This window comes from Camponotus floridanus, unplaced genomic scaffold (assembly GCF_003227725.1).
Source record: "Camponotus floridanus strain SB8 unplaced genomic scaffold, Cflo_v7.5 scaffold35, whole genome shotgun sequence".
Taxonomy (NCBI): Eukaryota; Metazoa; Arthropoda; class Insecta; order Hymenoptera; family Formicidae; genus Camponotus; species Camponotus floridanus.
In genome coordinates this window covers 759,971-777,243 of record NW_020229492.1, presented here as the reverse complement: position 1 = coordinate 777,243, position 17,273 = coordinate 759,971, and the positions used below count along the sequence as shown (strand labels likewise).

At 31.8% G+C, this 17,273-nt stretch overlaps 3 protein-coding genes across 4 annotated transcripts; 1 reads left to right on the top strand and 2 right to left on the bottom strand.

The window, feature by feature from the left end:
- Positions 1 to 2,397: 2,397 nt before the first annotated feature.
- Positions 2,398 to 4,660, bottom strand: LOC105254231 (GTP:AMP phosphotransferase AK3, mitochondrial). Its single transcript, XM_011262774.3, has 5 exons — positions 4,580 to 4,660; positions 3,908 to 4,387; positions 3,524 to 3,643; positions 3,249 to 3,421; positions 2,398 to 3,013 (listed from the first exon to the last, which is right to left on the bottom strand). The coding sequence occupies exons 2-5, from the start codon at positions 4,071 to 4,073 to the stop codon at positions 2,807 to 2,809; spliced, it is 666 nt and encodes a 221-aa protein (XP_011261076.1). The 5' UTR covers positions 4,074 to 4,387; positions 4,580 to 4,660; the 3' UTR covers positions 2,398 to 2,806.
- A 76-nt stretch (positions 4,661 to 4,736) lies between these two features.
- Positions 4,737 to 15,350, top strand: LOC105254233. 2 transcript variants are annotated; one of them, XM_025410794.1, is made up of 4 exons: positions 4,744 to 4,927; positions 4,991 to 5,086; positions 5,416 to 5,570; positions 15,183 to 15,350. In XM_025410794.1, exons 2-4 carry the CDS (start codon positions 4,993 to 4,995, stop codon positions 15,228 to 15,230), a joined length of 297 nt encoding a protein of 98 aa, XP_025266579.1. In that variant the 5' UTR covers positions 4,744 to 4,927; positions 4,991 to 4,992; the 3' UTR covers positions 15,231 to 15,350. The 2 variants fall into 2 exon arrangements, with proteins under 2 accessions (XP_011261078.1, XP_025266579.1); XM_011262776.2 differs by lacking the exon at positions 15,183 to 15,350 and having other exon boundaries at positions 4,737 to 4,927; positions 5,416 to 5,672.
- Positions 5,713 to 16,776, bottom strand: LOC105254232 (probable elastin-binding protein EbpS). Its single transcript, XM_011262775.3, has 10 exons — positions 16,581 to 16,776; positions 14,432 to 14,707; positions 14,084 to 14,184; positions 13,715 to 13,950; positions 12,200 to 12,458; positions 11,516 to 11,914; positions 11,058 to 11,210; positions 10,447 to 10,693; positions 9,891 to 10,024; positions 5,713 to 8,087 (listed from the first exon to the last, which is right to left on the bottom strand). The coding sequence occupies exons 2-10, from the start codon at positions 14,694 to 14,696 to the stop codon at positions 7,716 to 7,718; spliced, it is 2,166 nt and encodes a 721-aa protein (XP_011261077.1). The 5' UTR covers positions 14,697 to 14,707; positions 16,581 to 16,776; the 3' UTR covers positions 5,713 to 7,715.
- Positions 16,777 to 17,273: the final 497 nt, after the last annotated feature.

Sequence of the window (17,273 nt, the reverse complement as noted above, 5' to 3'; positions counted from 1 at the left end):
GATGACAAATAAAATTCTATAATTCTAAACATATATATAATAAATAAATAAATAAGTAAAATATCAAATAAATAAATATATATATAAAAGTAAAAATAAAATGGACTAGTGTAAATTATTTAGATGTGTACTCTATTGGAAAAATATGCCTCATCCTGTATATGCATATACATATGTGTATATATGTATATGTATATGCAAATATTTTATTCATATTGTTAAAGATGTACGCGTAATATTGAACGTTGTTATATATCTCTCTTACATCGATAATACTGTATACGTTGGAAATAAAATGAGAAATGTGTGACGATTATATAGCGATTAATACTAAAATAATTACCTATATCTTTGATATAGTGCATTATATGAATTTTTATCAAGCAAATTGCTCGCAAATATATATTATATTCATGGGGGAAAAAATGATCAATCGATAAACAACTTGTATTTTTTTCAATTTTGTTTTAACACACTTTGGAAAACTAACTGAAAATTAACACGACACAGTAAATACAGGATATTTTAAAAGTATTTAAATAAATATTGCGAAAAATCTTTCTCAAGCATTCTTAAATTATGCTTCGATAATTTCTCACTAGGAAAAAAATATGCCTTTATTAGAGATTTATATATTTTTAGGACACTGTATATTCGTTACTATTTGTAAGTGAATTTATATATGTAACTCTCTCGCGTTAAGTACAATTATTATTGATGAATTGATTAATTATCCTTGAGCATTTAAACATATTGCAAAATCTTGTTGCATTTTTATTCTATTGTATTAATTCGATATTGCGTCAAAAACATGCATTTATTCTCAATTAAACATCTATTATTATTGTCAATACGATATTGCGTATATGCAAGTCATGTGATTTATGCGTGTGTGCGTTGATACGTGTAAATAAAAATGCAAATTGCGCGTAACGTAATAGTACGCGTCCCCTTTGTGTTGTTACATGATAAGAGTGCTTATTATTTGAGATCATACGCACGGTGCGCAAATTGAAATCCTAAATAAAAATGTTAGTATTATCGATGGAAAGATCATTTTGAGTGTAACAGAACACGTTAGACCACAAATTTACTAAAACAGTCGGTTTTAAAATTATTTATAATTGTATATATATATATATAAATCGTATATCATAATAAAAAGTTTAGCTACATATAAATAAAAAGTAACACATACATCACTTAAATTTAAAATAAAAAATCAAAAATAATAAAAATAAACTAAAATTAAATTAAAAAATAATAATCTATATAAGAAATGTTGCATCTTAATATTTCTTTTTTATAAAATCAGGATATAATATTGATTTATATATATGTGTGGTGTGTGTGTGTGTGTATATTATATATATATATATATATATATATATATATATATATATATATATATATTATTAAAATAAAACTTAAAATTAGCAGATTAAAAATAAGATTATAGAGACATAACTGTTATTTAAAAAAAGTTCAATAATAATACATTATAAAAAATATATATATTTAATAAAATTTATAAATTTAAATAACAGAATAGAGCTTTAATAAATAACAATAATGAATAACAATATAATTATATAACAAGACGTAACATATTATTTATGATAGATAATCATAATTAATTCATAATTTAAATAAAAATAATATCAGATTTGACTAACACTGTAAAACAATATTTTATTATATTTTTCGTGTATATATAGAATGATCACGTTAAAATATCACAAAATTTACATTATTATTAGACAAATTTGTGAAAAATAAATTTCAATTCATTTTCTTCTTTGAGGAGATAACAAATTTCATCTCTAATAAAAATAAAAATATTCGCGCTAATTTTATTTTTTCAAGATTTACGAATTGTTAAACTATCACAATTATTACAAACATCATAATAAAGCTGTTCATAAGATATTAAAATATTGGAAGAAACGCACATTACATAAAATATTATAATGTGTCACTTATTTTCTATAAATAATAATATGTAAAAATATATTTTATTTTTTACAAATAAATGCGAAAATGATCCGCTTATTTGATACATGCAAAACTAGTTCTCCATATTTAAGATAAATTTCAGGACACAATATTTTCACATATATTCTTAAAATATAAAAATCATTATCTAATATAAATTTGATATAAAATTCAAGATATTCTCAGATCCCTCAAAAATTTCTGCTTATTTCTCAATAAATATTAGCTTTATTATAGCAATCTATCACAGAATATAGAATATAAAATTCTAATTTATTTCTAAATATTAAATATTATAAACATTAAAAATTATATTTTATAAAACTTACTCTCAAAGAATTTTGAATATATTTAAAGAGGAATGAAAAATCTTCATTCACAGGAAGAAAGTATAGTTATAAAACAAATTTATAAAAATTAGTTCTTGATTATTATCATGAGCACAGATTTATTTGTGCTATAACTGGGATATAACTGTAATGTAACATATAACATTATGTTATAAATGTATATGTAAATCTATATGTTCATTACATGTTATGTAACAGTTACATATCTATGTTTACTGGGTAGGTATAATATTGAATTGCCAAGCTTTACAAGAATTAGATTGAAGAAGAGATATTTTACAATCAGATCTAATTCTAAAATTCTAAATAGATCTATTTAAGGATCGCACAGAAAGAGGGAGAATCTATCCGAGAGACAATCATTTGCTATATTTAAATATATTTGCCTAGAAAAATTTATCTAAAACTCAAAAATATGGTGTTATATTTAAATTTATTTGCTTAGAAAATTGATCTAAAACTCAAAAATATTGTGCTATACAATTTCTGATTTTCGGCCACATTTCGTTTGTAGTGTTACCGTGAAAGTCCTTCAATACTCCAATATCGCGGTAAAACTGGACGACCGGCTCAGTCTTCGTCGCGTAGTCTTGCAGTCTCTTCTGCACGACTTCCGGCTTGTCATCCTCTCTCTGACTCAACGGCTCACCTGTTACGTCATCCTTGCCCTACAGAAAAATTTTAACGCATTTAAAAAAACGCTCGATTGTTTATGTTGTAAATTAATAAAGGTCCATTATTTTATGGCATAATAGAAGACTCTATTGTTTCAAAATATTATGCAAGTTCTATTATGTTATAATCAATGTAAAAGCATAATATTAGGTCGCTTATATAATTTTATTTTATATTCTTTTTGCATATTTAAAATATAATAGGCGATAATATTTATGACTTAATTACTGGCACTCGTGGATCGTTGAAGCCGATATTGTAGACCCTGCCGCTGGGCAAATGAACCCACCTACTCTTGACGCGGTCTAGTATGACGGAGGTCGGCACCACAAGATTCAGGACGAGATTGATCGACTGTAGATTCTGCAACCGTTTCGCTTGCGTCAACGTTCTCGGAAATCCTGTACCGATGCCAAGATATTTATGTTTACGTTTAAAAAACTTAGTCAAGATGACCTTCACTATGACGGTCAAGATGCGACAGCGTCATTTCCCTCACTCACCATCCAGCAGCCAATTCCGATCCACCACCAACTCGATCTCCTCGCTGATGAGGGATATCATTGTATCATCTGGTACAAAGCTGCCACTGTCCATGTATCTCTTTACCTCTTTACCTAGATCTGTAAATAGAGCACAATCTAAGTACAATGCATCTAATTAATTATCAAATTAAATAGGATTTCATTTTTCTAAATTAAAATTAAAATTAAATTAAAATTAAATTAAAATTAAAAGTTTCAGATAATAAAGACATGTGCTATTGAGATTATAGATGAATGATGAGAAAAGAAGAGATGAAGAAGAGAAGAAGAAGATCTGGAATTTTAATTTTCTCCAAATTAATGCCTCGAGTAGATATCATCGCGAGGACTGACGACACGAACCGGTGCTGGTGGACACGTGGAGACGCAGCCTGTCGCCGCTGGAGATGTGTGCGAGGCCGAACTGCTGGACGATCCTCGCGGACACGGTGCCCTTGCCGGATGCCGGTGCGCCGAGTATCACGGCCCTGAGGACCGCGGCGGCGCGACACGTGGTGATCGCGACCATGAGGAACTCGACCTACAACGCCGACGTCCTCCAACGTTGATGGACGAAGAGCGAAGAGCGCGACGAGCGCAGCGGGAATCCGCATGGTCTGGAGTTTGGACCCTATTCTTGCCTTCCTTCTTCCTCCTTTCCCCTCCTTTTTCCCTTCCTCCGTTACTGCTATTGCGCGCCTTGACAAGCGACGTAACAATCAGCTGATGCGACGAGTGACGAGAAGTCATGATGTAATCGTCGTTTCATAATCGTCATCGCGCAGGTCTACTCGTCATCAGAGACGATACATCTTCTTCTTGAAAAATGTGCAACGCATCGACCTAGGGATTAGATCGTAAACGATTAATTATGTGCGTTTATTTATCATGTTAATGTATTTTATTTCATTAATACTCCAGCAGCAGCATTCGTTTGAAGGTTAAAAATTTGCGAAAAAAATGCAAAGGAATTTCCTGGATTGAGCGAAAAATTAAGTAGCACGATGCACTGCTTGATAATTTTCCAATAATTACAGATCCTGACAATTGATGAAATATGACAAAAAATTGCCGATTTAAAGTCTCATGTTTTGAAAGACAGCTGCAAAAACAGCGCACGTGACGTGCGATTGAATGGAGTAGGTCGTGTTCGAAAATTTACTCGTCGAAGACAGTCGGATTTGATTAGCCAATCAGGACGGAGGAAGCCAAGCTTTCCGATTGGTCGAGCAAACGTCACTGCTTTCGACGATAAGTCGACGAAAGTTTTTCGAACGCCCTTCTGATACGTCACAGTCACGTGTTGGCGGCAACATTAGCCATTTTCTTTTTTCAGAAGTTAAGAAATCGTTGAGTTCTGCAGCCTTTTTCACATAAATATCGGTAAGTGAATCGCGATCTGTCTGATTAAGTTAATTGATCCTCATTAATAATTCATTCTTGCAGCTATGTCGGAGAATTCCTATCAAGAGATGCTCGATGAGATCAGCAAAGCGCAGATGGAATTGAAAATTAGGCTCGAACAGATATCGAAGCTGAGAAGTGAGTATATTTTCAGGCTTTTATCAAGATTAATGATATTAATATTAATTTAATTGAGATGAATTTTTTATTAAATATTACTAAAATTAATATCATTAATTAATTAATAATATTAAATAATATTAAATATATTAATATTTAATATTATTTAATATTATATATTTTAATTATATATTTAATATTATTTAATATATATTTTAATTATATATTTAATATTATATATTTAATATTATAATATTTAATATATTAATATTTAATAAAATTTAATAAAAAATTAATTTTAATTATTCTTAAAAACATTCAATTTCAATTAAGAACGATTATTGCAGTTGATTGCGCGAGGATGCAACTGGAATTACTAAAGCTCTACAAGCCACAATGTCTGGAGATATTGGAAATGCTGCAGACCGTTTCCGAACCCGGGGATTATCCCGGTTTTGATGATGATAACATCATCGGTGGATCGCGCGTCAATCACGAGAAGGTATTTATGTTGAAATATATTTATTACACTTTGAATATAGGACTGACACATCGACCGTGTATCCGTTAATAACGTAAACGCTTGATACAATAGACAGTAATGGAGATATTAGATTTTCGCGAAAAGATAGACTTTCTCGATGGAAGCTGCGTCGAGGATCTCCCTTCGTTTCTCTCCTCCTCCCCTTCCCTCTTCCCGTGTTTCCCTCTTCATCTGTCAACCCGTGCAGCACAGAATATTGCAGCAATATTATTAATATTGTTGCAACATTGCAGCAACATTGCCGCAATATTACTCCAATATTATTAATATTATTGTAACATTACCGCAATATTACTCCAATATTATTAATATTGTAACATTGCAGCAACATTGCAATATTGCCGCAATATTACTGCAATGTTCTGTGCTGTATGGGAATCTCGGTGCATATATCAGAGCGTGCGTAAACTCATCATATAAACAAACAAAATCGGCGCTAATCTTATCCTCGCTAAAATTTCCCGACGCGAGTAAATTTTTTTCTTTTTACACATATACGGAAGTTACGCGCGCGAAGTATGGAGGCGCTAGAGGAGACTTTTTTTTTCGTTTTCTTGCTCTTAAGATACTTAAGATACTTAATTTATACACATATACTTGTATTTCTCTCTCCGTGTTTGATTTCGTGCGCCTAATTTCATTTGCGAGGCGCTCGTCCAGACTGTCATTCAAACGTACGCAAAACGACACGTTCGGTGTAGTCGTGGATCTGTATATCTGTGTGTTGCGGGTCTCATTATTATTGTCCCTATAATTCATTAAATCTCGTTGTTCAGTTTAGCGGAAGAGAAAGGAGGTCCTGGTCTGAAAAGCCGCGCGAATGAATACACCTCGCATACATAGATAAAACGCCTTGTTGAATTAATTAAATATATTATTTCTCTACTTGTTTTTTTCAAATTTTCAAGATTCCTCAATTTTCTCTTAACAGATAAACGTTATTTCGCTAATTGGATAGATATTTTTTATTTTTATTTGAAATTCTTTTTTTTCCTTTTCTTTTTTAATTCGGGATTCTCTGGAAATTTGCCGACAAAGAATTTATATGTAAAATCACGAAGGAGCGTCGTGTGCAAAAGGAGCTGTCAGAATCAAGTCGAGTCGTATTTCTTCGAGACCTGAATTCTCGGTGGTCTCGAATCGAAAGAAAATGGACGTTTCAAATTATTATTTTTTTTATCATCTTCTTCCTGATTCTTCTTCCGACAAATAATATAATTTTTACTAATAATATAATTTTAATAAAAATTATTTCGATCCAATTTATTTTGATTCGAGAACAACCTTTCTGTGCCAGCCCGTTAACTCTCAGCAGATACCGGGGAACTTTCGAAACCTGGTATTAAATTAATTAAAAATGAAACATTACGGCAATATAAAGTGCAAAAGAAGCCTTCCACGCATATATTTACATTACATATCGCACACATACATACAAGATGATATGATTAAATTCCGTTCTTTGAATAATTTTTTTCTTAAATGTAGTCACTAAATCACAGAAACCTGTCGTAATTTATGATAATTCATGATCAGAGACAAACTTGTATACATATTATAAATAATTTATGATATCCGCTGAGAGTTAATTTCTCGATTCATGTTTCCCATAGAGCACAGAACATTCTTGTAACATTGCGGCAATATTGCGGCAATATTACAATGCTGCTGCAATATTTCTGTAATGTTATAACAATATGTTGTATGGGTTCGTTCTTGCAAACATCCTTCCATACAGCACAGAACATTGCTGTAACATTCCAGCAATATTGCAGCAACATTGTAATATTGCCGCAACATTGCTGCAATGTTACAATGTTCTGTGCTGCATGGGCTGTTACGGTAAGCCGCTGATTATCCGGAAGAAACATCCTCAGGGAACCGAGGAGGTAAATTCAAAGCATCAGTTGTCAAACGATACAAATAACAACAGAGTGTCTCGATAAAAATCAATAAAAATCTCAAATAAAGGATCTCTCTGGATAGCGAAATCTCGGAAATGATTCAGAGAGGAAACGAATCCTTCGGCAACATCCGGACAATTGGCGGTCAGGCCGTATCACCGGCGCGGGACCGAAGCCTCCCCGTCGTCGGGTCTCGTTCTTATCGTTCGGACATGGTTTGCTGGAGCGCGTCCAGGGCGCCGGCGTGGTGCGGACGGCGCCCCGGCGCCGACGCCTCGTACGCCGGCGACGCCCGGAAGAAACGGTGCTCGTATCGCGCGTGATAACGTCGCAGGCAGGAGTCGCGAGCGTTTCGCGCGCGACACTGCGCGGCCGCGGTTGCGGGAGGTTGCAGCTGCGACAGGAGCAACGCGGCGTTCGCGCAGGACTGTCGCTCGACGGAGTCGTGAGTCGCGGCTGCCGTCAATCGACCCAACGACTGTCCTTTCCTGGAGTCCAACGCGTCGCACACCTTGCCGGCCTCCGACGCGTAATTCGCGAGGCAGGGCAGCAGTCCTTCCTCGTCCTGCGCCTGTAATGATAAAGTAAAATTATATACACTGAGCAACAAAATTAGCGCGACAAAAATTTTTATCAAAATTTCACTCAATTTTAAATAATCATAACTCCGCGAAAAATTGTCATATCAGAAAATTTTTTTTTCATTTTAAAGTTTGAAGTCTCTACTTTAAAGAGAATTTGTCATATTTTGACTTTCCTCCCTCCTGCCATCTCCTTAAAAGTGAGGTCATGTTTTATTTTAAAAAGTTTGCATATTTTGACGCGCTCCACGAGGTGCAATGTGTGTGTGTGTGTGTGTGTGTGTGTGTGTGTTGGACGGAAGAAATGAGACATATTGCACGGAAGAAATGTGTATGTTATTGCATTTAATAATGTGTATTCCCGCCTCCGTCTTTGAATAACTTCCTGAAGACGTTCGGAATACACATTATTAAATGCAATAACATATACATTTCTTCCGTGCAATATGTCTCATTTCTTCCGTCCAACACACACACACACACACACACACACACACACACACATACACACACACGAACAAAATCCGACCAGCAACCTCCTCGTGGTGTGTCAACATTCATAACTCCGCCAAAAAAAATCGTACAGACTTCAATTTTTTTTTAATTTGTGCGGAAAAGTTTATATTCTACGGTAATTTTTATAACGTTTGCGAGAAAAATTCATTGCACCCCGTGGAGCGCGTCAAAATATGCAAACTTTTAAAATAAAACATGACCTTACTTTTAAAGAGATAACGGGAGGGAGGAAAGGAGAAAGTCAAAATATGACAAATTCTCTTTAAAGTAGAGACTTCAAACTTTAAAATATTTTTCTGATACGACCATTTTTCGCGGAGTTATGATTATTTAAAATTGAGTGAAATTTTGATAAAAATTTTTGTTGCGCTAATTTTGTTGCTCAGTGTATATATTAAATATATTAAATTATAGTATAATTATGTATATTCAATATTGTGTATTCTTTTTATAAAATATTAATGTAATATAATAATAGTCATTTTAATATTAATATTTATTTATTATTAATTAATATATTAATAATATTGATTATATTAAAAAATTATTAATAATGATTAATTTATTATAATATTTAACAATAATTAATAAGATTTATATATTATTAATAATATTTATTACACTTTTTTTTAATAAAATTCTCCCGAATATTCTAGTACTTTTTTCAAATATATTATAGATTTATCAGAGATGTTACACTTAATATAACATCTGTGATGTATCTGTATATAATATATGAAGAAAGTATTAGAATATTAGAGAGAGAATTTTATTGAAAAAAAATATAATAAATATTAAAATTATTTATTAAAATTAATTATTAATAATTTCTTAATATAATTAATATTATTGACTAATATTAATTAATAATAAATATTAATATTATAATAAATATCATTATATTACATTAATATTTTATAAAAAGAATATATAATATTTAATATATTTTGTAATATTGAATAAATTTTCTCTGGATATATCGATGAAATGAACATTACATTCTGCGAAACTTGTTTTAATCAAAATACCGTTTTAATTTTTTCCCATATGAGAAATTAAATCCGCAGAGCATGGAATTTGTATTTCGTCGATATAGTTTATTTTTATTTTATTATATTTAAAAAATGTTTGAAGACAAATTCTTGGAATTATGAATTTAAATGATATTTTTCGTTTATTTTTTGAAATTTTCGGCCGTTGAATTAAATTTGTGATCTCTCAATATTATATCATTGAAAGTTTGTGAAATGCAAAAAGTGTAGATTCTATGTACATACGCAAGCTTTACAGATCTGTAGCTTTACGCAGGGCACGTAAAGCATCCGAGATGTATCGCCGGTGAGAGTGTCCACGGTTCGGCATCGCCATTCAATAGCTTCTAATTCCGGGCAGCTTCTAGGTTCCTCGATAGCTATATAATTCAAACAATTGTATATTATACAAATTTATAAAACTGTTATTTAAATAGATTTATTATTAAATTATTTATTATTAAATTTATTATTAAATTATTTAAATTATAGATTATAAAAAATTATAAAGATATAAAGTCAAAGAAGATATAAATTCAAAGATTTTAAAGAAGGAGAATAAATCGTCAAACTTATAAATATTTTATATATAGTTGTTTTTTAATATATAAACTTGTAAAAAAGTAGTTCAAAGAGATTAAAACTTACAGAAAAAGTCTTTGTGAAAATTTTCATTTAGCAAATTGATAAAACCTGATGTTCTGTGAGTGCTCTCATTGTTAGAGTTAGGTTCGGAGCTTCCGTTCTAATTTACATTTTAATCTTCTGAACGAGATTCTCTATTCTTTTTTCGCACACTTACATTCGCCGTCGTCTATATTATTATTGATGCCGCTCCGTTTATCATCCGTTCTACCCCCGTTACCGGTGTTACTGTTAGGGCCGTTGCTATTCTCGCGGAAACTCGATGTCATATTATTCTGCGCCTCCTTCTGCGTTCTTTGTGCCTCCTTCTGAGCCGCGACATTATTTCGGAGTTCATTCAGCGCCTTACGCATCTTTTGCAGCGAATAAGCCGCTGCCATTCGCGCCATTAACTTATCCTTCACCTAAACATTTTTATAAATCTTATTTAATTTAATTTAATTTAATTTTATTTTATTTTGACATTTTTGATTAATTTTGATTTAATTTTGATAATCATCGATTATCAATTTTTAATAATTTATGTATCTTTCTTTTATATTTTTCATTCAAATCATATAATTATAATGTAGAGAATATTAATTAATTCAATCTAATTGTAATTATGCTTTCTGAAAGCGTTGATATTCAAATTGTGAAATGATTAATAATTTTGAAAATGAGAGATTTTCTCTCCGAGAAAATTTCGCGTTTTCTTTTATATATATTAAATTTATTTTTTTTTCTATAGTCACATAAAATTACGTCGCGAAAAATATAAAGCAAAACCTTCTGCAAATCCCCCTCGTCTTCCAAATTGGCGTATTTCAAAGCTTCTTCGATGATCAAGTCTTTAATATATTTCAATTTCGAATCCATCTGCTCAAGTTTATCCTTTTCTTCATTCTCGTCATCCTTTGGTTTTAAATTCTCAGCCATATTCTGTCGAGATTTACAAACGTTTTAATTATCATTTATTCCATAAGAAAAACCGTGAGCTGTTATTTTTATTATAATTTAAAATAAATAAATAAATTAATTAATAATGTACATAATAAATCATTTTTATATATTTTTTAGAAAGGATATTATTATTATTATTATTATTATTAATATCCTTTTTAAAAAATATATAAAAATGATTTATTATATTATTAATTATATTAATAATATTAATAATAAAGATATTAATAATAATAATATTATTATTATTAATAATAATAAATTGCAATATTTTCGATATATACCTCGTAATAGCGCTGCAACATCCACTCGTCGTCTTGATTTTGCGTGCCCTGTCCAGCCGTGAAAGTAGCCTTCTTCTTTCTACGATCGATGCCGAAATATTGTGACCAATCGACACTCTTCTTTCTGACTTGGACGAATTTCGATTTGGCCTGTTTCGTAACGTTTTCCTTTTGATCCTTTGGAGACGGTGTCACTTTCGATGGCGTTTCGGATGTACTCTCGTGCCCGTGATCATGTTCGTGTTCGTGATCGTGTACGTGATCATGTTCGTGATCGTATTCGTGACTGTGTTCGTGGTCGTGTTCGTGTTCGTGATCGTGATCGTGATCGGATTTATGAGTATGATTATGCGCGTCCGTGGATTGCGTGCCGAATAGAGCTCCCAGGTCTTGAGCAACCTTGCAATGTATCGTTAAATGTGTATTTATATAAATTGTATAATATTTTACATTTTTAATATATTAATATATTACACTTTTATAAGAATATATTTGAAAATATATGTTGATGTAGAGTGTTGCGATTAAAAAAAAATTCGTCATAGCAGAATAACGACTCAGGAATTAATGAACTTATTATATATTGAGTGGGGAGGGAAAAATTAATTTTTCATTGATTATAAATAATATCATCCCTTTTATCCTTAAACGAAGTATAGGATATACTGTTTTTTAATGTATCACCTTAGGATCCGTGGTCTTTAGCTTAGTCTGAGTGGGTCTGGGGCTTCTCTTAGCGACCGGATAGCGCTTCGTCAGCCTGCGATAGTTGCTGAATTCGCGACCGATAGGATATCGACCGTTCACGTTCCTACGTTCCAACGTAGGAGGCAAGTACAGGATATTCTGATTCTGATTCTGATCCGCGAATTCTTCGTCATCGTTCTTCCTTAATGACGAGTCTTTGCTAAGCAGTTCGCCCCAAGACATTGGTCCTGCCGTTCTGTCGAATAAAAATATATTTTTTTTAAATTATATTAACAATTACGCAGGCCTGCGAAATTTTAGGTTTAGTTAGTTACAAAAAGCAGAGCAAGTGAATAGATTTTTTGACGCTGAAAACGAATCTGACTGCAGAATTTCTCCAAATTTTCTCCAGATTTTTGAGTAATTTGTAGTTAAATAGTCCAAAAATGGCTATTTCAATTTTATTGAATTTATTATGAGGGAATCTAATTTTTTGTAATATCTCTGCCAATGGCATTATATAATATTAGTCTTCACCTATCGAATCCGCTTTTGATTGTAGCCACACGATTTTTTTTCGCTGAGATATACAAGTTATAAGACTGATCATGTACAATCGTCTAATAATTTCCAAGTCAATTTACCTCTTATTACGAATCAAAATTTGGATAAAAACATAAATTTTTGAATGCCTGTCATTTTTGGAAATTAAAACTGACGAATTCAATATGGCGGACAGAATTATAATAAAAATATATCAAATTTGGAAACATTTATCACAATGTGTAAAAATTGTATTAGATATATTCTACAGGACTTTATTCGATAATCGAACCTGACAGATGTAAGCCTTTTTAAATTTCAAGATGGCGGATCTGCCATCAATATGCCATATTGATGCCTCTGTAAATTTTCTTACGACTTCATACTTGTATATCTCAGCGAAAAGAATAGTGCAGCGACGATCGAAAATGGATTTGAAAGGTGAAGATTAGTACTATACGATGCCATTTGAAGCAATATTTCAAAAAATTAGGTTCTTCTATAATAAATTTACGAAATTTATTGAAATAGTCATTTTTGGATTGTTCAACTATAAATTACATGAAAACCTGATGTGCTGGAAAAATTATGCGACCAGATTCAGCGCCAAAAAATCTATCAGATTCACTTACTCTGCTTTTTGTAATTAATTCTCGCAGGCTTATTTTATTAATATCTATCTCCCTAATGAGATAGAAATCTTATTGCGAAAACAATGAAATTTTGGCGATATGAGTGCAATTTTTTCGGCATCTATCAAAAAAAAAATTTCGTGACTATCGAAATTAAATTAAAATTTATTCAGAATTCATATTATTATTAATTACATTATTTTACATGAATAAAAATTGAATTAAATTAAATTAACTAAAAGTTTCTTATTTTTAAGTTTATTATTTTATATAATTTTATAATTCTTATAATTTTGGACCGGAGAAATTTGCAACACTGATCGGGAATCCGACTCACTCGTATATTTTGTTCCCTCTACCAGCTCCGTATCTGTCGTAAAGCATTTGTAAAGCGGTTAAATATTTTTCGGCATCCCTCTCGTCGAGCGGATCATACGGAGAGCCATTCTGTATTTCCTCCACGAATAGCCTCGCCAGATCCTTGTCGTCCAGATTCAATCGATCGCCGGCGCCGCCTCGTTTGCGGCTGCCACTTCGCTCGCGTTCGCGAAAGATCGAGGCTACCGGCTCTTCCTGTAAAAATATTAATTATCCTGACCAATTATCTAGAAATTAGCTCGATCTAATTTCGCGGTTTGGAAATTAAAAAAATTTGATCGTTTCTATTATTACCCGCCTTCTTTACTTGACAAATGAAATAATTTACCTGTTCGGGTAGATTCTCCAAATAATCGAGCAGAGCTCTTTCGAACAATTTATTGTTCAGGCCTTGGAGACCCTCCCCCGCAGTTTCTAGCTGACCGTTATCTGTTAATCACGATGAAATTAATCAAAATATAAATTCAATATTATATAAAAATTTAATATTATATAAAGTTATATTATATAATATACAAAATTATATTTTATACAATTTAATATTATATAAAAATTCATAAAAATGCTTCTAGTCGCGTTATATAAATATATCAAGATCGATAGAAGAGGATTTTTGGCGGGCTTCACTTTTACGTAACGAGAAATCTCTCTTAAACCCTCTCATTTTCGCTCTTACCGCCGGGCAAGAACTCGATCTCCTCGTCGTCCTCGTCGAAGTCGCGATCGAACTTGCGATCGGCGCCACCGCCGTGATACTTGAACGAATGGAGATCGTTATAGTATTCCGGTGAGTCTGCGGCGTCCAGAGATCTCTGCTTTCGCGCCACAGCATCCAGGGCACTTCTGAGAGACTCTCGGCTTGCTTGACGAGCCGCGGGAACCAACGCGATCGCGCTGGCTCCCAGGATCAGAAGCGTCAGCATCCACCTTCGCGATGCCATTGATGCTCGAACTGGCCGGCAGAAACGTAGTTTTATGCAATCGATATAAATTCGAGATCATTTAATAATTTTTTTACAATTGACGAATTTATTTCTTCTCTCTAACGTTCTCTTGTAAAAGAATACATATTTTCCTATTACACATATTTCTTTATCTATATTTTTTGTGAAAAAATTATATTAGTTTACATAAATAGCTTTAATTTATATGTATGTGAAAATAATGAAGATTACATTATTTTATGTTTGTTTGAAAAATTTTTAACTGAAAAATAATCTTTATTAATCTGTCTAGTAAAATGAATCTCACGTTTTATATAATCTCAATTTTGACGAATAAATTCCTAGATTAAATTTTTTATTAGACCCTCCAATCGTAAGAATAAATTCTATATAATAAATATATATAAATATATTCAATATATAAGTATGTTGAATATATTTATTTTACATACTGCACTAAGCTAATATCGATTTTATTAATAGGGTAGCGAAGTCCTTCGCGCGAATGAAGATGTATCGGGGACAATGTAACGCAACTGCGTAAGACAAAACAAGATTACGATCCAATTATTATACTCGAAAAAAAATTCTTCGTACTTTGTATATAATTGGAAATTATAATGTAAGTTTGTAAGCAAAATAATAATAAGGTAAAAAAACATAATAGAATATAAAGATAATAGAATAAAGGAATAAAGGAGAAAAATTTTTTTTATTATGAAAAAATTCCTCAAACATAGTTAGTATAATTGAGTAATTAAAAAAAGAGTTGAGTGCATCTTTGTTAAATAAATATAAAAGAATTATATATAAATTATATTAAATTAAGTAATTAAACTGTAACGAAGCAATTAAATACACACAAATATAAGCTACCGTCGCGCAGTATAAACGTCTCTTTCCGGATCGATAAACGTACCGTTCGTTGAATTGAAATTACACATAAATTGTAATGTATTGCAAATTTGTCGCATATATGGTTCACAAATATTTGAGGTGACATTTAACATTTTCTGAATAGCGTTTAAATGTCGTTAATAAAATTTACATTACATTGTATTAAATAAAGCTAGAGATCAACCTACTACAGATTATGGGTTAAATTACATGTCACTGAAATAAAAAATTATATAATTTATAAATTATAAATTTTTTTATAATAATATATTAATAAAATAATTTGATAATAAAATTATTTAATAATAAAATAATGTAAACATTAAAGTAAAATAATTTAAATATTTAAATATATATATAATTTAATTATATGTAATTCTCATAAATAATAATCGATATGAGATATCTTATCTGTGTTCTGATATCATTAATATGAGTAGCATAATATAATCATTTATTAAGCGAGAAATTATGTACACAAATTTCTTGTTCTCAAAATTTATATTATGAAAATAAATCGTTAATCATGACATTAAGTAAATTATATCATATTTAAGTTAAAATGAATGGCTCAAATATTTGCAATGCGAGTTCAATTATCAGATGACGATTCGACGTTGCGATTGCAGTCGCGTATTTGCCTGAGTTATGTTTCGCAATCGGCGAACAACGATCGAATTTTTTCAACGCGAACAATATTACAGGAAATAATATATAAAGTATGAGTTTCACAATTTCGCCTCCGGAAAAATGGCATTCCGAGATTATTTTCGAAATCGCGAGGGCGGCCAGCAATGATAGAATTTCTCTTGATGTACAATTATATCAGATATAATTTTAGGTGCGTTAATTTAATTTTAATTGCGTTGCACGAGGAACACACATATGAATTACAATCGACGACGACGAGCAAAAACTGTCGAGCGAGAAATGAATTGGCTGAAAATTAATCGAAAGTCTTTCGGCACTCGTGATGGGACCTACCTGGTCGATTTAATGTCTCATCCGCGTGATACCCTTCGATAAACTCGGACCAAGTTTTCTTTTCGTTTTTTTTCAAATTTTTTTACTATGTCACAATATCGTTGACGACAATTCCCCCGATGTGCATGGAATCCCGTCCTGTTCTCTGTCGACCAGGAGGACCGCCAATGGCGGCGGCTTTTATATAGGGCGAGAAGGCACAGATCGATAGAAACGCGCATGGTACTTTGACAGCTACCGGCAGCAACAAGTAAAGAGAGCATAGGCGAGGTGTGTCGTGTGCAATATAAAGAGAAAAAACACACCGATTGGAAAATTCTATGCTGCTTCGCTTCGCGAATTTGTCTTGTAAGACAGAAGAAATTTCCATGGCAGCAAGCAAATTAAATTATGAGTTTAAATTTTTAATTGAATTTTCCTTGGAAATCTTTAATTTTTCTGCTTAATCTCGGCCAATCAAATAGTACCACATACTTTTTTTTCAGTTTATCTCGGCCTAGGTGTATTAACTATCGATTTTTGCCAGTTTGGAAAATTCTTATTCGTGACAATTTTGAAAATGCAGCTTGCAATTAACGATCGTGCGTCTGCTCTGGGAGGGATGCTTGGAGAAGTGAAAAACTGCGGCAGAATATTTCATTGAGTCCGTCTCGAGCAATAAAAGGACATCAAAGTAATAAAATCAATTGACAC